This window comes from Oncorhynchus keta, chromosome 34, assembly GCF_023373465.1.
Source record: "Oncorhynchus keta strain PuntledgeMale-10-30-2019 chromosome 34, Oket_V2, whole genome shotgun sequence".
NCBI lineage: Eukaryota > Metazoa > Chordata > Actinopteri > Salmoniformes > Salmonidae > Oncorhynchus > Oncorhynchus keta.
In genome coordinates this window covers 71,749,578-71,775,243 of record NC_068454.1, presented here as the reverse complement: position 1 = coordinate 71,775,243, position 25,666 = coordinate 71,749,578, and the positions used below count along the sequence as shown (strand labels likewise).

General features: G+C 39.8%; 1 protein-coding gene across 1 annotated transcript; it reads left to right on the top strand.

The window, feature by feature from the left end:
- Positions 1–953: 953 nt before the first annotated feature.
- LOC127915210 (uncharacterized) lies at positions 954–24,557 on the top strand. The gene is made up of 2 exons (XM_052494633.1): positions 954–1,566; positions 23,153–24,557. The coding sequence occupies exons 1-2, from the start codon at positions 1,162–1,164 to the stop codon at positions 23,303–23,305; spliced, it is 558 nt and encodes a 185-aa protein (XP_052350593.1). The 5' UTR covers positions 954–1,161; the 3' UTR covers positions 23,306–24,557.
- The last annotated feature ends 1,109 nt before the right edge of the window (positions 24,558–25,666 follow it).

Below are 25,666 nucleotides of genomic sequence, written 5' to 3'. Positions count from 1 at the left end.
GCAAACGCTCTGAGACCAGGTTGGTTCCAAAGGCCTAGACCATAATGACTGAACGCAGCCACACCCCGTTTTTTCAAACCTGGCAGACAGGCCGGCAGGACCTACCTACCTGGCCGGCTGGCCGGACCTACCATCCTGGCCGACCGGACAGACCTACTTACCTGGCCGGCCGGACCTACCTACCTACATGGCAGTCAGGCCGGACCTACCTTAATGGCCGGCTTTACCTATCTTTCTGGCCGGCTGACCATACCTACCTACCTGGTCGGCCGACTGGTCTCATCTGGCCGTCAGTGCGGTCCTATCTGTCCAGCAGGCCGACTGGACCTATCTATTTATGTTACATTTTCACCTAGGTTACATAATTTTTCCGCATTATCAGAATATTACATTGTCTTGTTACATTGTCATTTATGTTACATTATCTTGTTACATTGTCAATGTTACATTGTCTTGTAGTTGTACTGTTTGTTACATTATGTTGTTATATTGTCATTATGATACATTATCTTGTTACATTATCATGTGTGTTACATTATCTTGTTGCATTGTCATTTGTTACATTATCTTTGATACTTTATTATCTTCTTATTCTTCAATCAACAGTCTATGCTGGTTTTTTCCTGTGTTCCCTTACCATAATTAAATCCTTTAAGCATCTCTTTCGTTATAGTTTTACCTTATTACAGTATCAAATGTACAGTTTTGCATCATATCAAAGAAAATAAGTACTTGAATTTCTCTGAAAGCTTTGCACTGAAGAGTCATCAATAAGTGCAATAATTCAATGTGACTGTTACTGGTGTCGTTCAAAATATCACCATGGGGTTGCGCCCAACTCCTATCCAGACTATGGACAGCATTTCTGCCTGACTGCTAGACTTGTTATTTGACTCTGGTCAGCTACTCAGTCTTTCCCCACCCCTAACCATTCCCTTTCAGCTCACCCACGCAGGCTTCATCTAAGCATACTGAGCTGCCAGGGACGGACAGGGGAGGGGAATAGAGAGCATAATTGCTTGCTTTACTCAGTTTGTAGACAGGCAGACAGTTTAGGCAGAGAGACACAGAAGAACACTTGGAGAGATTGAGAGGAGGCACAAAATAAAGAAAGAGAGAAGTAAGATAAAAGGGAAACAAATCACCAACAGCGCAAAAAAAATGGATCCCAACAAGATGCCAAACGCCCCACCACCAGGCTGGAACCCAGATGAGAAGTCTGGGATGGGACAACCAGCTCCTCCACCCTACCAGGACCACCCCAACGCAGGATACCCCGCACCAGCAGGCTACCCCGCACCAGCTGGCTACCCCCCCAATCCCCAGGGCTACGCACCACCGCCACAGTATGGAGGAGCTCCCGGGGCCCCTTACAGCCAGCCATACCCCCAGGGACAGTACTCCCCGGGACACTACCCCCAGTCCACCGTCACAGTCCAGCCTACGGTGTTTGTGACCCGTGGAGCTCTGCCTTACCCTCTGCCAGACTACCTGGGCTACTCCATTTTCACCATGCTGTGCTGCTGCCTGCCACTAGGCATCGCTGCACTTATCTACTCCATCTCGGTGAGTGGGACTTTTATTGCTGTTTTAAGAGTATTCAAATGTAATGTAGACTAATGTGTTTCTAGTAGAGATGTATCCTAAATAATCCACAGAACATAACTTGTTTCATTTTGTAGAGTAGTCAGTAGTGTATTTCTCACTCTAGTCTTTTTTTAGCATTATCCAAAAAACCCAGTTACCGGTTTTGTTTAAATAAGGGCCCGTCTCTCTCTATCTCGCTCTTTAGAGTCAGTGATCTGAATTTTGACTTGGTGGTGGGCTGCATAGCTGGGGAGAGGGACATCTTTGTGATAGTTTTGGCCTTACAGTGTTGGTGTCTCACAGTCTTGAGTTCTGTTTTGAATAAGGTCCTGAGGATAGGTTGGTTTGAGGGGATCAGGGGAGGGGAGATGGGGTGCGGAGTCGGAATCAGGGAGAGTGTGTGTAAGGAAGGGAGGGACCCTTCCCGGAATATGGGTGATTAAAAATAGGGACGTGACAATGCGGGTGCCTTGACTGTGAATGACGTAAGAGGGGGAGGTATTCAACATTTAAAAGGTATTCTGAAGACGAAATCCTCCATCTTGTCCTTTGCCAAACCTCACCATCGAATGGACAGACACACTGAGAAGAGGGGTAGGAAAGGGCTGGAAACCCTGAAATATCCCTACATGCCCCAAGTCAATTTCATTTTAAGGGGCTTTATTGGCATGGGAAACATATGTTTAAATTGCTAATGCCAGTTGAATAGATAATAAACAAAAGTTGAATAGACAATAAAAAATGTACAGTAAACATTACACTTACAAAAGTTCAAAAAGAATAAAGACATTTCAAAAGTCATTATGTCTATGTACAGTGTTGTAATGATGTGCAAATAGTTAAAGTACAAAAAGGAAAATGAATAAAACATAAAACATGAGTTGTATTTACAATGGTGTGTGTTTTTCACTGGTTGCCCTTTTCTTTTGTCAAATCTTGCTGCTGTGATTGCACACTGTAGTATTTTACATATTGCACACTGTAGTATTTTACAGATTGCACACTGTAGTATTTTACAGATTGCACACTGTAGTATTTTATAGATTGTACACTGTAGTATTTTACAGATTGTACACTGTAGTATTTTACAGATTGTACACTGTAGTATTTTACAGATTGCACACTGTAGTAATTTACAGATTGCACACTGTAGTATTTTACAGATTGCACACTGTAGTATTTTACAGATTGCACACTGTAGTATTTTATAGATTGTACACTGTAGTATTTTACAGATTGTACACTGTAGTATTTTACAGATTGTACACTGTAGTATTTTACAGATTGCACACTGTAGTAATTTACAGATTGCACACTGTAGTATTTTACAGATTGCACACTGTAGTATTTTACAGATTGCACACTGTAGTATTTTACAGATTGCACACTGTAGTATTTTACAGATTGCACACTGTAGTATTTTACAGATTGCACACTGTAGTATTTTATAGATTGTACACTGTAGTATTTTACAGATTGTACACTGTAGTATTTTACAGATTGCACACTGTAGTATTTTATAGATTGTACACTGTAGTATTTTACAGATTGTACACTGTAGTATTTTACAGATTGTACACTGTAGTATTTTACAGATTGCACACTGTAGTATTTTATAGATTGTACACTTTAGTATTTTACAGATTGTACACTGTAGTATTTTACAGATTGTACACTGTAGTATTTTACAGATTGCACACTGTAGTAATTTACAGATTGCACACTGTAGTATTTTACAGATTGCACACTGTAGTATTTTACAGATTGCACACTGTAGTATTTTACATATTGCACACTGTAGTATTTTACAGATTGCACACTGTAGTATTTTACAGATTGCACACTGTAGTATTTTACAGATTGTACACTGTAGTATTTTACAGATTGCACACTGTAGTAATTTACAGATTGCACACTGTAGTATTTTACAGATTGCACACTGTAGTATTTTACAGATTGCACACTGTAGTATTTTACAGATTGCACACTGTAGTATTTTACATATTGCACACTGTAGTATTTTACAGATTGCACACTGTAGTATTTTACAGATTGCACACTGTAGTATTTTACAGATTGTACACTGTAGTATTTTACAGATTGCACACTGTAGTAATTTACAGATTGCACACTGTAGTATTTTACAGATTGCACACTGTAGTATTTTACAGATTGCACACTGTAGTATTTTACAGATTGCACACTGTAGTATTTTACAGATTGCACACTGTAGTATTTTACAGATTGCACACTGTAGTATTTTACAGATTGCACACTGTAGTATTTTACAGATTGCACACTGTAGTATTTTACAGATTGTACACTGTAGTATTTTATAGATTGTACACTGTAGTATTTTACAGATTGTACACTGTAGTATTTTACAGATTGCACACTATAGTATTTTACAGATTGCACACTGTAGTATTTTACAGATTGCACACTGTAGTATTTTACAGATTGCACACTGTAGTATTTTACAGATTGCTCACTGTAGTATTTTATAGATTGTACACTGTAGTATTTTACAGATTGTACACTGTAGTATTTTACAGATTGCACACTGTAGTATTTTATAGATTGTACACTGTAGTATTTTACAGATTGTACACTGTAGTATTTTACAGATTGTACACTGTAGTATTTTACAGATTGCACACTGTAGTATTTTATAGATTGTACACTGTAGTATTTTATAGATTGTACACTGTAGTATTTTACAGATTGTACACTGTAGTATTTTACAGATTGTACACTGTAGTATTTTACAGATTGTACACTGTAGTATTTTACAGATTGCACACTGTAGTAATTTACAGATTGCACACTGTAGTATTTTACAGATTGCACACTGTAGTATTTTACAGATTGCACACTGTAGTATTTTACAGATTGCACACTGTAGTATTTTACAGATTGCACACTGTAGTAATTTACAGATTGCACACTGTAGTATTTTACAGATTGCACACTGTAGTATTTTACAGATTGCACACTGTAGTATTTATACAGATTGTACACTGTAGTATTTTACAGATTGCACACTGTAGTAATTTACAGATTGCACACTGTAGTATTTTACAGATTGCACACTGTAGTATTTTACAGATTGCACACTGTAGTATTTTACAGATTGCACACTGTAGTATTTTACAGATTGCACACTGTAGTATTTTACAGATTGCACACTGTAGTATTTTATAGATTGTACACTGTAGTATTTTACAGATTGTACACTGTAGTATTTTACAGATTGCACACTGTAGTATTTTATAGATTGTACACTGTAGTATTTTACAGATTGTACACTGTAGTATTTTACAGATTGTACACTGTAGTATTTTACAGATTGCACACTGTAGTATTTTATAGATTGTACACTGTAGTATTTTACAGATTGTACACTGTAGTATTTTACAGATTGTACACTGTAGTATTTTACAGATTGCACACTGTAGTAATTTACAGATTGCACACTGTAGTATTTTACAGATTGCACACTGTAGTATTTTACAGATTGCACACTGTAGTATTTTACATATTGCACACTGTAGTATTTTTCATATTGCACACTGTAGTATTTTACATATTGCACACTGTAGTATTTTACAGATTGCACACTGTAGTATTTTACAGATTGCACACTGTAGTATTTTACAGATTGCACACTGTAGTATTTTACATATTGCACACTGTAGTATTTTACAGATTGCACACTGTAGTATTTTACAGATTGCACACTGTAGTATTTTACAGATTGCACACTGTAGTATTTTACAGATTGTACACTGTGGATTGTACACCGTGTAATCTGAGGGAAATATGTGTCTCTAATATGGTCATACGATTGTCAGGATGTTAGGAAGTGCATCTCAGTTTCCACCTCGTTTTGTGGCCAGTGTGCACATAGCAAGTCTCTTTACTTACTTACTGGGATTACAAACGCATATCAGGTTAGGCAGCTAATTGTTGACTGGGTATGACTCATATAGATCAATGTGGGTAATGGAGGAAACATCCAGGTCAAAGCCTGGTAAAGAGAGAAAGGAGGTTGAAGACCACTAAGATGTTATTATGGGCATCTTTATTTCACAATGAGACAGTGGCTTATTATCAAGTATCAAAACCCAGTGGATGATTTCTAACGTAATAACTATATCAACGGAGGTTGAACAATGTGCTGGTGAATTGACTTCATGCACATCCATCATAGACATAGTCGCTCAGTAAAGTTCCTCCTCTCCTGGGCAAGTCAAGAGCTATTATATACTGTAAAATATTTAATATTTTCATATTTGTATCATATTTGTACTGTGTACTTGAGTTTATGTCCTCAAACGTGACTACACCTCAGCAACTATATTTGCCAGAAAGGTGAGATGTTAACCTTTCTTTGAGTATGTAGGATTACTAGTTATTGTTGATGGCCCTCTCATGATAAATAATTACTTTTGGGGCCGCATGGAATATTCAATCAATTAGATTTTATATATAAATAAAGACTAAAGTGCAAATGTTCTGTGATTTGACCCGTCCCTCTGTGCATTTTAACCCACCTAATACCAACATTTCTCACATTTTTTCACCATTCTAAAGCTCTAATTATTGTGTTACTTTCACAACGTCATTTCTGTAGATTATCATTTATTTTGTGATTAGTGATTCATTTTAAGGGGAAAAAAACAACCTGTCCCTCATTTAAAGGTCAAGCCTGTTACTTGAACTGAACTCTCGTTTTAATATGGTGAAACTATTCCTTTTTAAATATTGTTTTCAAAAGAAACATTGAACATCTAATAGTCAAATAATAGTGTAAAAGCAGATTAACCCGTCTACTATTTTTGACCATGTTCTGGTGTTTCGTGGTGGAAAACTGAGTGTGTTGAGCATAACAGGTAGACTCTGTTACACATCGATAGACAGGCTAGAAATGTTTTCACAATGATAATAAACATTGTGAAGCTTGCATTCAATTTCCCCTCCCTATTGAACACAACAAACTTCCATTTCCCCTGTAACAAGGGGATTTATGGTTGATCAACAGTGTTATGAGCATACCTGTTGGCACTTAAAGTATATTAATAGGAACTGTTAGCAGTTGATGTTATTCTTCAATAACACAGAACCCAAAGAAAAAAAGATGAAAAAAAGAACACATCATAGTTGTTATGCTGGAAAGTAGATGACAGATGTTCCTTCTTCCATGTCTTCAGTGATTCTCCACAGAACAAAGAGACGGGATGTAATCTATATCCCAACCCATGTCACGTTCTGACCTTTATTTCCTTTGTTTTGTCTTTATTTAATATGGTCAGGGCGTGAGTTGGGGTGGGCAGTCTATGTTTGGTTTCTGTTTTGGCCTAGTATGGTTCTCAATCAAAGGCAGGTGTCGTTAGTTGTCTCTGATTGAGAATCATACTTAGGTAGCATGGGTTTCACTGTCGGTTTGTGGGTGTTTGTTTCCGTGTGAGTGTTTGTCGCCACACGGTACTGTTTTGTTTTTTTGTAGATTTCACGTTATCAAATCCAAATCAAATCAAATCTAATTTTATTTGTCACATACACATGGTTAGCAGATGTTAATGCGAGTGTAGCGAAATGCTTGTGCTTCTAGTTCCGACAATGCAGTAATAACCAACAAATAATCTAACTAACAATTCCAAAACTACTGTCTTATACACAGTGTAAGGGGATAAAGAATATGTACATAAGGATATATGAATGAGTGATGGTACAGAGCAGCATAGGCAAGATACAGTAGATGGTATCGAGTACAGTATATACATGTGAGATGAGTATGTAAACAAAGTGGCATAGTTAAAGTGGCTAGTGATACATGTATTACATAAGGATACAGTCGATGATATAGAGTACAGTATATATGTATGCATATGAGATGAATAATGTAGGGTAAGTAACATTATATAAGGTAGCATTGTTTAAAGTGGCTAGTGATATATTTACATAATTTCCCATCAATTCCCATTATTAAAGTGGCTGGAGTTGAGTCAGTGTCAGTGTCAGTGTGTTGGCAGCAGCCACTCAATGTTAGTGGTGGCTGTTTAACAGTCTGATGGCCTTGAGATAGAAGCTATTTTTCAGTCTCTCGGTCCCAGCTTTGATGCACCTGTACTGACCTCGCCTTCTGGATAATAGCGGGGTGAACAGGCAGTGGCTCGAGTGGTTGATGTCCTTGATGATCTTTATGGCCTTCCTGTAACATCGGGTGGTGTAGGTGTCCTGGAGGGCAGGTAGTTTGCCCCCGGTGATGCGTTGTGCAGAGCTCACTACCCTCTGGAGAGCCTTACGGTTGAGGGCGGAGCAGTTGCTGTACCAGGCAGTGATACAGCCCGCCAGGATGCTCTCGATTGTGCATCTGTAGAAGTTTGTGAGTGCTTTTGGTGACAAGCCAAATTTCTTCAGCCTCCTGAGGTTGAAGAGGCGCTGCTGCGCCTTCTTCACGATGCTGTCTGTGTGGGTGGACCAATTCAGTTTGTCTGTGATGTGTATGCCGAGGAACTTAAAACTTGCTACCCTCTCCACTACTGTTCCATCAAAGTGGATATGGGGGTGTTCCCTCTGCTGTTTCCTGAAGTCCACAATCATCTCCTTAGTTTTGTTGACGTTGAGTGTGAGGTTATTTTCCTGACACCACACTCCGAGGGCCCTCACCTCCTCCCTGTAGGCCGTCTCGTCGTTGTTGGTAATCAAGCCTACCACTGTTGTGTCGTCCGCAAACTTGATGATTGAGTTGGAGGCGTGCGTGGCCACGCAGTCGTGGTACAGGAGAGGGCTCAGAACGCACCCTTGTGGGGCCCCAGTGTTGAGGATCAGCGGGGAGGAGATGTTGTTGCCTACCCTCACCACCTGGGGGCGGCCCGTCAGGAAGTCCAATACCCAGTTCCACAGGGCGGGGTCGAGACCCAGGGTCTCGAGCTTGATGACGAGCTTGGAGGGTACTATGGTGTTGAATGCCGAGCTGTAGTCGATGAACAGCATTCTCACATAGGTATTCCTCTTGTCCAGATGGGTTAGGGCAGTGTGCAGTGTGGTTGAGATTGCATCGTCTGTGGACCTATTTGGGCGGTAAGCAAATTGGAGTGGGTCTAGGGTGTCAGGTAGGGTGGAGGTGATATGGTCCTTGACTAGTCTCTCAAAGCACTTCATGATGACGGAAGTGAGTGCTACGGGGCGGTAGTCATTTAGCTCAGTTACCATAGCTTTCTTGGGAACAGGAACAATGGTGGCCCTCTTGAAGCATGTGGGAACAGCAGACTGGTATAGGGATTGATTGAATATGTCCGTAAACACACCGGCCAGCTGGTCTGCGCATGCTCTGAGGGCGCGGCTGGGGATGCCGTCTGGGCCTGCAGCCCTTTGCGAGGGTTAACACGTTTAAATGTCTTACTCACCTCGGCTGCAGTGAAGGAGAGACCGCATGTTTTCGTTGCAGGCCATGTCAGTGGCACTGTATTGTCCTCGAAGCGTGCAAAAAAGTTATTTAGTCTGCCTGGGAGCAAGACATCCTGGTCCGTGACTGGGCTGGATTTCTTCTTGTAGTCCGTGATTGACTGTAGACCCTGCCACATGCCTCTTGTGTCTGAGCCGTTGAATTGAGATTCTACTTTGTCTCTGTACTGACGCTTAGCTTGTTTGATAGCCTTGCGGAGGGAATAGCTGCACTGTTTGTATTCGGTCATGTTACCAGACACCTTGCCCTGATTAAAAGCAGTGGTTCGTGCTTTCAGTTTCACACGAATGCTGCCATCAATCCACGGTTTTTGGTTAGGGAATGTTTTAATCGTTGCTATGGGAACGACATCTTCAACGCACGTTCTAATGAACTCGCACACCGAATCAGTGTATTCGTCAATATTGTTATCTGACGCAACACGAAACATATCCCTGTCCACGTGATGGAAGCAGTCTTGGAGTGTGGAGTCAGCTTGGTCGGACCAGCGTTGGACAGACCTCAGCGTGGGAGCCTCTTGTTTTAGTTTCTGTCTGTAGGCAGGGATCAACAAAATGGAGTCGTGGTCAGCTTTTCCGAAAGGGGGGCGGGGCAGGGCCTTATATGCGTCGCGGAAGTTAGAGTAACAATGATCCAAGGTTTTTCCACCCCTGGTTGCGCAATCGATATGCTGATAAAATTTAGGGAGTCTTGTTTTCAGATTAGCCTTGTTAAAATCCCCAGCTACAATGAATGCAGCCTCCGGATAAATGGCTTCCAGTTTGCAAAGAGTTAAATAAAGTTTGTTCAGAGCCATCGATGTGTCTGCTTGCGGGGGGGTATATACGGCTGTGATTATAATCAAAGAGAATTCTCTTGGTAGATAATTTTTGGGGTCGCTGCATGGGATCCATTCCGCTGTCCTGTTTGAAAGGGAGAACACAGGATACGCGTCGCGAAAAACATATTCTTGGTCGTACTGATGGTGAGTTGACGCTGATCTTATATTCAGTAGTTCTTCTCGACTGTATGTAATGAAACCTAAGATGACCTGGGGTACTAATGTAAGAAATAACACGTAAAAAAACAAAAAACTGCATAGTTTCCTAGGAACGCGAAGCGAGGCGGCCATCTCTGTCGGCCATCTCTTATCGTTTTTGTTTGAGTGTTCATTTGTCTTTATTAAAAACATTATGAACACTTACCACGCTGCAGACGAAGAGGAGATCTGTCGTTACAACCCTAGCCTGTGGTTGACCCTAGCCTGTGAAATTCCTCCCATGTCTCTGACCCATTAATCAATGTTTCCCTATTACAGAAAAACAGCTATTTCCATTGATCGTTAATTCCCTCTTCACCTTTAGTCCTCTGCGTTGTTTATTTATCTTAAAATATTCTTACAGCACTTACTATAGTATTTTTTTTATTTAACCTTGAGGTGGGAAAACATGTTTTATATTAAGTTGAACATGTGCTCATTATGACAATGTTAAAATTAGGTGGAACGACCCACATCACAGACTGAATCATTTTAGCATGCTCTTGTAATCTCATATCCATGACTCACTGCCATGAAGTTATGTTTCATTTTCCCCTAAACTGAAGCATCTCATATCCACGACTCACTGCCATGAAGTTATGTTTCATTTTCCCCTAAACTGAAGCATCTCATATCCACGACTCACTGCCATCATTTCATTTTCCCCTAAACTGAAGCATCTCATATCCATGACTCACTGCCATGAAGTTATGTTTCATTTTCCCCCCTAAACTGAAGCATCTCATATCCATGACTCAAACTGCATCATGACTCACTGCCATTATGTTTCATTTTCCCCTAAACTGAAGCATCTCATATCCACGACTCACTGCCATGAAGTTATGTTTCATTTTCCCCTAAACTGAAGCATCTCATATCCATGACTCACTGCCATGAAGTTATGTTTCATTTTCCCCTAAACTGAAGCATCTCATATCCATCCATGACTCACTGCCATGAAGTTGTTTCATTTTCCCTAAACTGAAGCATCTCATATCCACGACTCACTGCCATGAAGTTATGTTTCATTTTCCCTAAACTGAAGCATCTCATATCCACGACTCACTGCCATGAAGTTATGTTTCATTTTCCCTAAACTGAAGCATCTCATATCCACGACTCACTGCCATGAAGTTATGTTTCATTTTCCCTAAACTGAAGCATCTTTTCAAACTATCCACGACTCACTGCCATGAAGTTATGTTTCATTTTCCCCTAAACTGAAGCATCTTTTCCCTAAACTATCCACGACTCACTGCCATGAAGTTATGTTTCATTTTCCCTAAACTGAAGCAAGCATCTCACTCATCCATGACATTTTCACTGCCATAAACTGTTATGTTTCATTTTCCCTAAACTGAAGCATCTCATATCCACGACTCACTGCCATGAAGTTATGTTTCATTTTCCCCTAAACTGAAGCATCTCATATCCACGACTCACTGCCATGAAGTTATGTTTCATTTTCCCCTAAACTGAAGCATCTCATATCCACGACTCACTGCCATGAAGTTATGTTTCATTTTCCCCTAAACTGAAGCATCTCATATCCACGACTCACTGCCATAAAGTTGTTTCATTTTCCCCTAAACTGAAGCATCTCATATCCACGACTCACTGCCATGAAGTTATGTTTCATTTTCCCCTAAACTGAAGCATCTCATATCCACGACTCACTGCCATAAAGTTGTTTCATTTTCCCCTAAACTGAAGCATCTCATATCCACGACTCACTGCCATGAAGTTATGTTTCATTTTCCCCTAAACTGAAGCATCTCATATCCACGACTCACTGCCATGAAGTTATGTTTCATTTTCCCCTAAACTGAAGCATCTCATATCCATGACTCACTGCCATAAAGTTGTTTCATTTTCCCCTAAACTGAAGCATCTCATATCCATGACTCACTGCCATAAAGTTATGTTTCATTTTCTCATAAACTGAAGCAACCTGAGCTGATTCTTATCTGTGCAACACCCTAAAGTCATTGGGAAAACACATTCATGCCTCCTTATCTTTCGGGTATCAACACAAACAACAGACTGTTGTTTCTGCAATTTTTTTTCCAGTTTTACACAACTGAAAAGGCTATCTGGGGATAGATAGCCTGAAAGTATCCAGAAGATACTCTGGAATCAATCTGTCAGACCTAGGTTTGATTTGACGCTTAAAACCTCTTAAGGATCTGACCCTTTAAAAAAAAAAAACGAAAATGACCCAAATCTAACTGCCTGTAGCTCTTGACCTGAAGCAAGGATATGCATATTATGGGTACCATTTTAAAGGAAACACTTTGAAGTTTGTGGAAATGTGAAATTAATGTAGGAGATTATAACACATTAGATCTGGTAAAAGATAATGCACTAACTAGAATAGAAATTGTGAGTCTATCGGCAAATAGCCGACCCATTTTTACCTACCTCATCCCCATACTGTTTTTATTTATTTACTTTTCTGCTCTTTTGCACACCAATATCTCTACCTGTACATGACCATCTGATAATTTATCACTCCAGTGTTAATCTGCAAAATTGTAATTATTCACCTACCTCATGCCTTTTGCACACAATGTATATAGACTCCCCCTTTTTTTTCTTCCTATTGTGTTATTGACTTGTTAATTGTTTACTCCATGTGTAACTCTGTGTTGTCTGTTCACACTGCTATGCTTTATCTTGGCCAGGTCGCAGTTGCAAATGAGAACTTGTTCTCAACTAGCCTACCTGGTTAAATAAAGGTGAAATAAAACAAATAAAAAAAATATATATAATGGGATAATGGCCTACTTATAGTAAACAGTTGAGCACCTGTCACATATACGCCAGGAGACAGAAAGCAGGTGCAGAAGGTGATTTTAATAATGAAGAATGCAGATAAACAAAACATGAGAAGTGTACAGACCGTGAATGAAAAAAAAAACAATACTGCCTGATGACAGAGGCTACAGAGGGCTAAATAAAGGGGAGGTAATCAAGGTACTGATTAAGTCCAGCTTTGCATGACGATGGGAGCGGGAGACCGGGAATAGGCGTGACCACACCCAGTTCAGACCTGGAGGAGACATAATGGGTGAGTGGTGTATTATCTCTCTAAGAGGCTACATGACGCTCTGCCAGGAAGCTTGGGCATGACTATCCCACACCGAGCTCTTCCCACCCTGACTCAGTTGCGGCAAGCTGCAGTTGCCAGTTTTTGATGGATACTGCGTACAGGAGTGACAAACCGCACTGCAAACACAGTTTTCTCTTCTGTCTCTTCCAGTCAGCATCACTGTCTGATTGGCACATAGACTTAATGCCCACTCACATAGAGTACACTACCGGCCCGTCTTAAAACTAGTCCCAGACAGGGAGAGATACAAAGGAGTTATGTATCTAGGAAAATGTATGTTCCAAGAAATGTGTTACTGTACTGTATATCTAGAAATAAAAGGAGATATGGAGATATATCCTGTATGAGAAAGCTAGTGAAATTATGACTTCCTATTTGCTACCGGCTACTGTTGTGGAAATGATTCCTTTGGATTACATACAGTGCATTTTTCCTCCTACCAATCTACACACAATAACCCATATTGACAAAGGAAAAACAGTTTTTAATTTTTTTTTTGTAAATGTATAACAAATAAAAACAGAAATATCACATTTACATAACTATTCAGACCCTTTATTCAGTACTTTGTTGAAGCACTTTTGACAGCGATTACAGCCTTGAGTCTTCTTCAGATGATGCTACAAGCTTGACAAACCTGAATTTGTGGAGTTGCCGCTGAAAAAACATCCCCGCACCATGATGCTGCCGACAACCACCCCACCCATTCAGGCCAAAGAGTTTCGTCAGACCAGAGAATCTTGTTTTTCATGGTCTGAGAGTCCTTTAGGTACCTTTTGGCAAACTCCAAGCGGGCTGTCATGTGCCTTTTACTGAGGAGTGGCCCGATTGGTGGAGTGCTGCAGAAATGATTGCCCTTCTGGAAGGTTCTCCCATCTCCACAGAGACGCTCTGGAGCTGTGGAGCTCTGTCAGAGTTACCATTGGGTTCTTGGTCGCTTTCCTGATGAAGGCCCTTCTTCCTCAATTGCTCAGTTTGGCCAGGCGGCCAGCTCTAGGGAGAGTCTTCCTAGAGCTGGCCGCCTGGCCAAACTGAGCAAACTTCTTCCATTTAAAAATGATGGAGGTCACTGTGTTCTCAGGCACCTTCATTGCTGTAGAATTGTTTTGGTACCCTTCCCCAGATCTGTGCCTGGATGGCAGGGTAGCCTAGTGGTTAGAGCATTGGACTGGTAACTGGAAGGTTGCAAGTTCAAATCCCTGAGCTGACAAGGTACAAATCTGTAGTTCTGCCCCTGAACAGGCAGTTAACCCACTGTTCCTAGGCCGTCATTGAAAATAAGAATTTGTTCTTAACTGACTTGCCTAGTAAAATAAAGGTAAAATAAATAAATAAAAATAATACAAAAAATCCTGTCTTGGAAGAATTCTGCTCTGACATGCACTGTCAACTGTGGGACCTTATATAGACAGGTGTGTGCCTTTCCAAATCATGTCCAATAAATTGAATTTACCACAGGTGGACTCGATTCAGGTTGTAGACAGATCTCAAGGATGATCAATGGAAACAGGATGCACCTGAGCTGAATTTGGAGTCACATAGCAAAGGGTCTGAATACTTATGTAAATAAGGTATTTCTATTTTTTATTTGTAATAAATTTGCAAACATTTCTAAACCTGTTTTAGCTTTGTCATTATGGGGTATTGTGTGTAGATTGATGAGGAAAATGTTGTATTTCATCCATTTTAGAATAAGGCTGTAATGTAACTAAATGTGGAAAAAGTGAAGGGGTCTGAATACGTTCTGAATGCACTGTAGATAGTTGCATTCCCTATTTTATTGAGTTTGGATTGTTTGAGGTTAGTTCGAGATCTATGCAGGATATTGTTATGTTTTGATTTATAGGATTTTCCACATCCTGTTTTTCCTGGCCTAACCCACAAGAGGGGGAGTTGCTTTATAGCTGAGCTGAGAGTCTGTTGTGTTTGGGATTTGCGCCAGGTTGTCTGGGCAAGGAGGAGGGGAACAGGCCTGTGGGAGGGTCAACAGGGGATTGCAACTGGAATCTGCCTCTTGGAAATTCAACGTTCACACAGTGGGGCCTTTCTAACATGGTGGACAAGAGGGCATAATCAGAGAGCAGAAAGAAGCTATTGTGTGTGTGTGTGCTCGTACGTGTGTACCTTTGCTAGTGCGTGTGCTCGTGCTTGTGTGTGCGTGCTCATGCTTGTGTGTGTGTGTGTGTGTGTGTGTGTGTGTGTGTGTGTGTGTGTGTGTGTGTGTGTGTGTGTGTGTGTGTGTGTGTGTGTGTGTGTGTGTGTGTGTGTGTGTGTGCTCGAGCTTGGTTGCGTGTCTGTGTGTGCTCGTGCTTGTCTATGTGCGTGTGTGCTCGTGCTTGTGTGTGTGTGTGTGTGTGTGTGTGTGTGTGTGTGTGTGTGTGTGTGTGTGTGTGTGTGTGTGTGTGTGTGTGTGTGTGTGTGTGTGTGTGTGTGTGTGTGTGTGTGTGTGTGTGTGTGTGTGTGTGCTCGTGCTTGTGTGTGGTTACGTGTCTGTGGCTGAAAGTGTTTTTAGATTTGTATCTGTGTGTCGTAGGCTGTGTGTTTTCCAGTCAGTATGTTGTGAAATGTTTTAGTGTGATTTGCCATGAAATAAGAACAGGACGATGAACAAATCCCTTTTGGAGATTGCACACAATTTTCTGGCAATTGTCTTCGAAAGGAGTAGCGTGTCTGTTGTTTCCCTTGACAAGTTTAAAGTTCATTTAGTAATCCATTAAGCATATTTTCCTGTCTTTGTACATTCTGAAGAAAACAGTGCTTAAACAGTTATTATTTTAATACTATTTATACTATACTCTGGCATTATCAGAAAATGGTTACACACACTAACTATTAACACCACTTGCTAGGATACCCCAGCTTCCTTTTATGAAGCGGCCCCTATCTGGCGCCATGGGTTGTTGGGAATGAATAGGGCCATTACCACAGGTCCAAACAGAATGTTGCTTACGCTGTTGGTATTTGCTCTAAACCCTGAACTTCATTGTGAATGTTATCTTTATTGTGACTGTCATGATATGTTGAGAATGGTTACTTCGATATTTGTCAATGTCTGAGATAAAGCTGTTTGCTTTATCTCAGACATCCGTTTATGACATATTTTTCATAAGATTTTTTTTAACGTTACAGAGTGCACTTTGAGGAAACAGAGATGTGTAAAATAAGTTATAGTGGCCTTAGACGAGAAAAACATAAGCAATCACAATCACAACTAACAAATCTATGAATTTGAAACATTGTCGAACACAGCTCCTTTGTAAGCGGGACCGTTAGTGGCATGAATCCGCCATGTGTTAAGCTGAACCTATAAGCAACATGTGGTGAAAAGGGAAAGTGGCTGAAAATTAGGTAATGTAAGGGAGAATAATTTAAGAGAGAGCTCAGATGCACCAAACACCACAACGGCTGTGTTCCACTCGCAGTAATTACACAATTAATACAGTCCACACTCCAAATGTTTCTGTCATTTTTTAGGTGAAGTGTAGTGTAGAGACTTAGCTGTCAATAAAAATAGCAACAGCATTGTTTCAGTTAACCCTTCGATAGCCACTTTATCTATCCATCCATTGTTTATACACACTCATCCCTCTTATCCCATTACTGACAGTGCCCTACTGTCATGTCGTGTATGTCGGTGGCAGGGAAGTCAAGCGCAGGAGAATTGAACTTGGTATAAATGGAGTATTTTCATAACTTAAAACATAAACTCCAAAGTCCATAATAAAATAAATGTGGTTACAAAGACACGTCGCACACCAATCCATAAAACATGAACATAACAATAAACAATCTCTGACAAGGACATGAGGGGAAACAGAGAGTTAAATACACAACAATTAATGAATGGGATTGAAACCAGGTGTGTAAGAAGACCAGACGAAACCAATGGAAAATGAAACATAGATCAATGATGGCTAAAAGACCGGTGACGTCGATCGCCGAGCACCACCCGAACAAGGAGAGGCATCGACTTCGGTAGAAGTCGTGACACCTACTCTACCCTCATGTACATACTGTATATTAGGTAGAATTTGATAGAGTTTGTTTTTGGTCTACTCTTGTAAATATTGATTTGTTGATTATATCTTAGTGGAATAAGAAAGTATGTAGTTACTAAGCTAACACAATTCTGTACATTGCTCTGTAATGTACAATTGACCATATTTTAGAACCCCAAAAAAGTAATAAATAAAATAAAATGTTATTTGTCACATGCGCCGAATACAACAGGTGTAGTAGACCTGACAGTGAAATGCTTACTTACAAGCACTTAAACAACAATGCAGTTTTAAGAAAATCCCTAAAAAAGTAAGAGATAAGAATAACAAATAATTAAAGAGCAACCGTAAATAACAATATCAGGGCTATATACATGGGGTAGCGGTACAGAGTCAATGTGTCAATGTGCAGGAGGGCATTGGTGTCGAGGTAATTGAGGTAATTATGTACATGTAGGTAGAGTTATTAAAGTGACTATGAACTGCAGCCTTGTTAGTCAACAGTATCATCCAGGAAACCAGATTAGACGGTTAGCTCTATTCTATGACTTAAGATGACATCTGAGATTACATGTATTACTGGTTGTCATTACACAGAGTGCCAGTGAGGTTACCACTCACAAGAGTAAACATTTTACAACTCAATGTCAAATATTTACTTATTGTTACACAAATGTATCAATTTGCTCAATTCAGTGTTGTGGGCTATCAGTAATGACACAAGAAAGACTCAACTCAACTTATTTTGTAGAGCAAATCTACTGAAATGTAAAGGTAATTTCCGTTTGAGTCGACATACGCAGCGTTTACCGTGAACGCAGTCTCTCCGCAGTCACAGGAACATTGCCTTCCACGCTACGGATTGAATCTAGCCCTAGAAGTCCAAATAAATTCCAGGGCTGTTCCAGTTTGGCCTTACAGTTGATTCATTTGGTAAAAATGTCCCCACTATCAATGTCATTTAGAGTCACATATCTCAAGGATGATCAATGGAAACAGGATGCAACTGAGCTCAATTTCGAATTGAATAGCATAGGGTCTGAATACTTAAAAACCTGTTTTCAATTTGTCATTATGGGGTATTGTGTGTAAATTGATGAGAAAACAACAAATGTAATACATTTTAAAATAAGACTGTAACGTAATGTGGAAAAAGTCAAGGGGGTCTAAATAATTTCCGAATGCACTGTACAGTACCAGTCAAAAGTTGGAAACACCTACTCATTCAAGGGTTTTTCTTTATTTTTACTATTTTCTACATTGTATAATATATAATTCTTCAAAGTAGCCACCCTTTGCCTTGATGACAGCTTTGCAAACTCTTGGCATTCTCTCAACCAGCTTCATGAGGTAGTCACCTGGAATGCATTTAAATTAACATGTGTGCCTTGTTCCAAGTTCATTTGTGGAATTTCTTACCTTCTTAATGAGTTTGAGACAATCAGTTGTTTTGTGACAAGGTATGGGTGGTATACAGAAGATAGCCCTATTTGGTAAATGACCAAGTCCATATTATAGCAAGAACAGCTCAAATAAGCAAAGAAAAAATGACAGTTCATCATTACTTTCAGACATGAACACCGGCTACCACCACAGCCACCGCTTCTCTCAACCCCAGCACCCAAAATCATCATAACCTTGACCACATACAATAGGTGCAGGTGACAGGCACTTTCCAAAGAGATACATCCCACTGGGGACACACTAGTTTCAATGAAATGGCGTTGAACCAACGTGGAATAGACATTGAATTGACGCCTGTGCCCTGTGGGATATATCATAATGCTGTTTATTCATCGATGTTTATGACATACATTTTGAAAAACTACATCTAATGACTTACTTTTTTTAATACCGGCAGACCGGATAGTTTAAATCATTCATTATTTTGCCTGTTTAATTGTATATTTAATAATATACATAAATAAACACCAAATTATGGACACAAATTGTATTTTGGAATATTTCTAATACATTTCTGAAGGATAGTGTATGTACATTCAGTGTGTATGGATAAGTCATATCAGAGTTTAAAGACAGATTTGACAATGTTATGAGAATGCAGCAGAAAGAGACTATTCTTAAAGTCTGAAATGACATCTAATACTGGTTGTCATTACACAGAGTGCCAGTGAGGTTACCAGTCACAAGAGTAAACATTTTACAACTCAATGTCAAATATTTACTTCTTGTTACACGTGTATCAATTTCCTCAATTCAGTGTTCTTTGCTGTCGGCAATGACACAAGCAATATCTATTTCAATTTATTTCTGACAACTGTGGAGACTAAGGCCTACATTCAATCTGTAGCATGGAAGGTTCGTTGTATAGCACGATTGAAATATAAAGGTCATTTCCAATTGAGTCAATTTATGCAACATTTACCGTGAATGCAGTCTCTGGGAACGCAGGAACCTTTATTTTTTTCCTTTTGGTACGGATTTAATCTAGCTCTTAGTAAGAGATAGATATCTGCTAGCCAACTAGCTCTTTTTAGCTTAGCATTTTAACTGTCCATAACTGTCAATTTTTTAAATTCCACCTTAACATTTCAACAAAACAAATGTTAGCTGACATACTATTGACATATATTAATTTAACTTAAGTATCTAAGAGGTTGCTGTCACGCCTTGGTCTTAGTATTTAGTGTTTTCTTTAATTATTTGGTCAGGCCAGGGTGTGACATGGGTTTATGTTGTTGTATTTCGTATTGGGGTTTTTGTATTATTGGGATTGCGGCTGAGTAGGGGTGTTGTATGGGCTTGGCTGCCTGAGGCGGTTCTCAATCAGAGTCAGGTGTTTCTCGTTGTCTCTGATTGGGAACCGTATTTAGGTAGCCTGTTTTCGCTTTGTATTTCGTGGGTGATTGTTCCTGTCTCTGTGTAGTTTCACCAGATAGGCTGTAATTAGGTTTCACGTTCCGTTTGTTGTTTTTGTATTTTGTATAGTTATTTCATGTATCGTCATTCTCTTCATTAAAGACATGAGTAACCACCACGCTGCATTTCGGTCCGACTCTCTTTCTACAAACGAAGAACGCCGTTACAGTTGCTAAATGCTTATCAAGCTAGCTTGCTCTGATTAGCTAAGCATGTTGCTGCTAGCTTGTTACAATTTACTCTTTGCTTCAAGTCTAAGAGATGTTGTCACATTTGTCTGACTACTGTATCACAATAATTTTTTCAAAACGTTACAACTTTTAACTCCAAGTTTTATTTACAAGATGCTCAGTTCAAACCTCCGCTATGATTTCAAGTTGTGCATCTGTTAAACTCCGCCCATTGACCTTTTATAAACCAATCGGATTTGTTCTTCCCTAAACCAATCAGATTCTTTCTGCCCTTAGAACAAAGTTGACTACACGTTGACAACCTTCTCTTCAGTCACAGAGAAGAGCAGAAATCTGTTGATAGTGTAAATCAATAGTAGTCCCGTGTGGCTAAATTGGTAGAGCATGGCGCTTGCAATGCCAGGGTTCTGGGTTTCATTCCCACTGGGGACCTGTACGAAGTCTCTCTGGATAAGATTGTCTGCTAAATGACCCCAAAAAATATAGAAATGCTCTCTGGGTCACTCAATGGATGGCCCATTCACCAGTATTTCTGTACTGTCACTGAGAAGGCCCTTTATGTCGCAGAGTTTAGAAAGACAGACTCCCACAACAATCTGATTATGTTTGATCTTGGAATTTCCTCACTTATCACCCATCTCACATCCTGCTCCTCCCTCTCCATGAGGCCATACACCAGTTATAGATCCTCCACAAAAAAACTATTCATGAAATGTTCACTTTGTAGTCCGATTGCACTCAACACATTGCTTAGAACATATTGCAGATACAGTATTTTATATTTTATAAAACACCAGAATAACCAGTTAATTGTTCAGAATATTTTATTTTGGTTTTAGTTGGTATTAAATGTAATGTGGCTTTCAAGGAGCCTGACCCGACAGATTATATAATGATGAGTCATATGGACAATATGCTGCAGTGCTGATATAGGCCCATGGGGAAATTAGTATTACGTGGGTAAGTGAGTGGAATCAAGCTTCCAGTAGGTTTCTGGGGCCTCATTTATAAACCGTGCATATATACAAAATATACCCCAAAATGTGCATGTGCAAGTTTTATTTTAAAAAAGTACTTGACGTGAGAATGTACTCACCTCCCTGCAAACTTCAGACCATGCATACTTACATCTGCTAGTGGTTGAAATATTGTATTGCAAGCTTGCAAGCTTGAGTACTTTTGATGAAAATAAAACAAATTTAAGAGGAAAACATATTAACAAGAACGCAACTATTTGCCATCAGTGAGAAGAGCAAAAATGTTTTATTTTCAGAATCTAAAATAGTTAGACATAATCTTATAATTAGACAAAGGAATATTTGTCCTATATTTTTTATTTTCATTACCATTGCAGTATATACAGTGTTCCAGAATACACAGTATTCCAGAAAATACAATAATTCTCACATTTTCTGGCTGTGATGGGTTCATATTCCATACAACAAATGACCACGCACATCTCTCATGTAATTGGACGTAGTAGCCTAGTAAATGGATAGGCTATATGTATTTCAAGTTTTGCAATATCATGGCAAGCAGAGCATATAGACAGACAGATGGGATGGAGGAAATCTTGTGAACCTCAAGGAAATGGAAAAAAAACATTTGGTGGAGTGCCCAGATAATTATTCAAGACACGCAAATGCACAAACCATCAGAAATACAACAACTGTCCAGTGCTAAGAGAGCCAACAAGCCCTTCTCCTCCAACTAGCCGTGTGGAAACAATTATGATCCAGCTGTCAGTAATCAGGAGGAGGGTTTACAATAGCAGGCAGGCCTTCTCACGCCATACTACCCTAAATGAACACAGAACCTCTCTGCCTAAAGCCTTCTGTCAACCCTCACCCTACTGTGGAAGCCAACTCAATAATTTCACCAGAGAACAGAAACAGATTGAGGCTATGTTAACACCATCATGTGACTAGGGGAGGTTGATTCAATTGAGACTTAAATTAAATTGAGTCAGTCACTGTTGAGTGGGAGAGATCTTATAGGAGGTGTGAGGTCATGTTGTTATTCTTTAAACATAGACTAAGGTGGCAGAAACACTACATTTATTTCACTATGAGAATTTTAGCTTCTGCTGCTTACCCAATAATGCTTTGAGTGGGAATTTTGGTGCCTGTTGTTTGTGTTTTACAGCCACTTCATGTTTGGCACAAGACTCTTCCTGACTTGGAGAAAGAAAGTAATCCAAGACCAGATGTGACACACATATACTGTTCAACTTTTTCTTAGAGCTTTACTGTTGCTTAGTGTGTGACTCATACTGACTGTTGTAGTCAGCTGCTCAGAGATGTCTATAGTGTAAAGTCAATGGCTAGGAGAGTCACGGACACTGAGACTTCAGTTAGTTGACTCAATGTTTAGCATCGCCTGTCAACTCTTGTTCTTCCCCCAAGAGAAATAATAACAGGTGTCAAAATATGTCTTACAATATAGCATCATTCTTAAGACTGTAGCTAGGGGAGAGAGCTCCAGGTTTGTGCTCCATCCACAGCTGTTTCAACTTAGTGCTGCTTGGGGTGTGGCCACAGGAAATCAGTATTTTAGTTGTTTTTCATCACTAGTAGGTGTTAATATGATATATTATAAATGCTCTGCAGTGAGAGAGAAAAATGTCCCTATTTATTTTTTATTTTCTGACTTTGTTAGCATGTTGGCTGAGTATTGTGTTTGTGAATTAATACTGCATCTCCTGAAATAACTCCAATCGAATAAGAGCATGGCACTGAATCATCATTGAACTCTCTCCGTTGAAGTCTCTTTCTCTTTTTCCTGAATGACGATTACATCAATTACAACTCTCTCTCACCCTCTCTGTCCTTCTATCCTTCTGTGCTCCCTCCCTCCCTCCCTCCCCTCCCTCCCTCCCTCCCTCTCTGCTCTCAGACGAGAGACGCCAACAACCAGGGTCATCAGCAGATTGCTGAGAAGAATTCTCGTCTAGCGCGGATACTGAACCACACCGCCCTGGGTATTGGCATCACCGTCATCGTCCTGTACATCGTCTCTGCCATCATCCTGGGCAACCGTATCGACTGATCTGACACCTCAACACCGGCTAGCACCACAGCCACCGCTTCTCTCAACCCCAGCACCCAAAATCATCATAACCTTGACCACATACAATAGGTGCCGGTGACAGGCACTTTCCAAAGAGATACATCCCACTGGGTACACACTGGTTGAATCAACGTTGTTTCCACGTCATTTCAATGAAATGGCGTTGAACCAACGTGGAATAGACATTGAATTGACGCCTGTGCCCTGTGGGATATATCATAATGCTGTTTATTCATCAATGTTTATGACATACATTTTGAAAAACTACATCTAATGACTTACTTTTTTTAATACCGGCAGACCGGATAGTTTAAATCATTCATTATTTTGCCTGTTTAATTGTATATTTAATAATATACATAAATAAACACCAAATTATGGACACAAATTGTATTTTGGAATATTTCTAATACATTTCTGAAGGATAGTGTATGTACATTCAGTGTGTATGGATAAGTCATATCAGAGTTTAAAGACAGATTTGACAATGTTATGAGAATGCAGCAGAAAGAGACTATTCTTAAAGTCTGAAATGACATCTATTACTGGTTGTCATTACACAGAGTGCCAGTGAGGTTACCAGTCACAAGAGTAAACATTTTACAACTCAATGTCAAATATTTACTTATTGTTACACAAATGTATCAATTTGATCAATTCAGTGTTGTGGGCTATCAGTAATGACACAAGAAAGACTCAACTCAACTTATTTTGGTAAACCGTGGGGACTAATGCCTAGATTCAATTTGTAGAGCAGAAGATCCGCTGAAATGTAAAGGTAATTTCCGTTTGAGTCGACATATGCAGCGTTTACCGTGAACGCAGTCTCTCCGCAGTCACAGGAACATTGCCTTCCACGCTACGGATTGAATCTAGCCCTAGAAGTCCAAATAAATTGCAGGGCTGTTCCAGTTTGGCCTTACAGTTGATTCATTTGGTAAAAATGTCCACACTATCGATGTCATTTAGAGTCACATATTGCCAGATTATGTATAACACTGTATATGTTAGGTATATATTTATTTGACTATGTATTCAGTGTTGCTGAACTCTTCTATTTACCAAGGGGTTGTACTTTATCCTTCTCTAAGTGTGTAGTTGATGGAAATAGTGTTTACCTTGTATCATGTCTGTATGTTTGTGAAAACACAAAGGAAGAGACCATTATAAGAATGCAGATATTTAAACTAAATTTGTTTTAAAATAAAGTTCAGTGTAAATAAAAATCACACACCGACTTCAGAAACATTTAGATCAAACAGCCTTTTGACTGGTGGCAGGGTACAACTAATAATCCTAGAGCAGGTTTTCATCAAGGATATCTCTGTACTTTGCTCCATTCATCTTTCCCTCGATCCTGGCTAGTCTCTCAGTCCCTGCCGCTGAAAAACATGCCCACGGCATGATGCTTAAGGTCTTAAGGTGCCTTTTGGCAAACTCCAAGCGGGCTGTCATGTGCCTTTACTGAGTGACTTCCGTCTGGTCACTCTACCATGAAGGTCTGATTGGTGGAGTGCTGCAGAGATGGCTGTCCTTCTGGAAGGTTCTCCGATCTCCACAGACAAATTCATCGGGTTCTTGGTTACCTCCTGACCAAGACCCTTCTCAACCGATTGCTCAGTTTGGCCCGGGCGGCCAGCTCTAGGAAGAGTCTAGGTGGTTCTAAACTTCTTCCATTTAAGAATGATGGAGGCCACTGTGTTCTTAGGGACCTTCAATGCTGCAGAATTGTTTTGTACCCATCCCCAAAACAGATTTTTTAGACAAAATCCTGTCTCGGAGCTCAATAGACAATTCCTTCAACCTCATGGCTTGGTTTTTATTCTGACATGCACTGTCAACTGTGGGACCTTATATAGTAAGGTGTGTGCCTTTCCAAATCATGGTCCAAGGTAAACTCCAATTAAGTTGTAGAAACATCTCAAGGATGATCAATGGAAACAGGATGCAACTGAGCTCAATTTCGAATTGAATAGCATAGGGTCTGAATACTTAAAAACCTGTTTTCACTTTGTCATTATGTCATTAAGTTGTAGAAACATCTCAAGGACGATCAATGGAAACAGGATGCAACTGAGCTCAATTTCGAATTGAATAGCATAGGGTCTGAATACTTAAAAAACTGTTTTCACTTTGTCATTACGGGGTGTGTAGATTGATGAGAAAACAACAAATGTAATACATTTTAAAATAAGGCTGTAACGTAATGTGGAAAAAGTCAAGGGGGTCTACATACTTTCCGAATGCACTGTACAGTACCAGTCAAAAGTTGGAAACACCTACTCATTCAAGGGTTTTTCTTTATTTTTACTATTTTCTACATTGTAGAATAATAGTGAA

Excerpts from the sequence above, each read along its gene's own strand:
- LOC127915210 (XM_052494633.1), top strand. The coding sequence starts at position 1,162 with ATGGATCCCAACAAGATGCCAAACGCCCCACCACCAGGCTGGAACCCA. Across the intron at positions 1,567-23,152 it reads CACTTATCTACTCCATCTCG|ACGAGAGACGCCAACAACCA; the intron begins GTGAGTGGGACT and ends CTCTGCTCTCAG.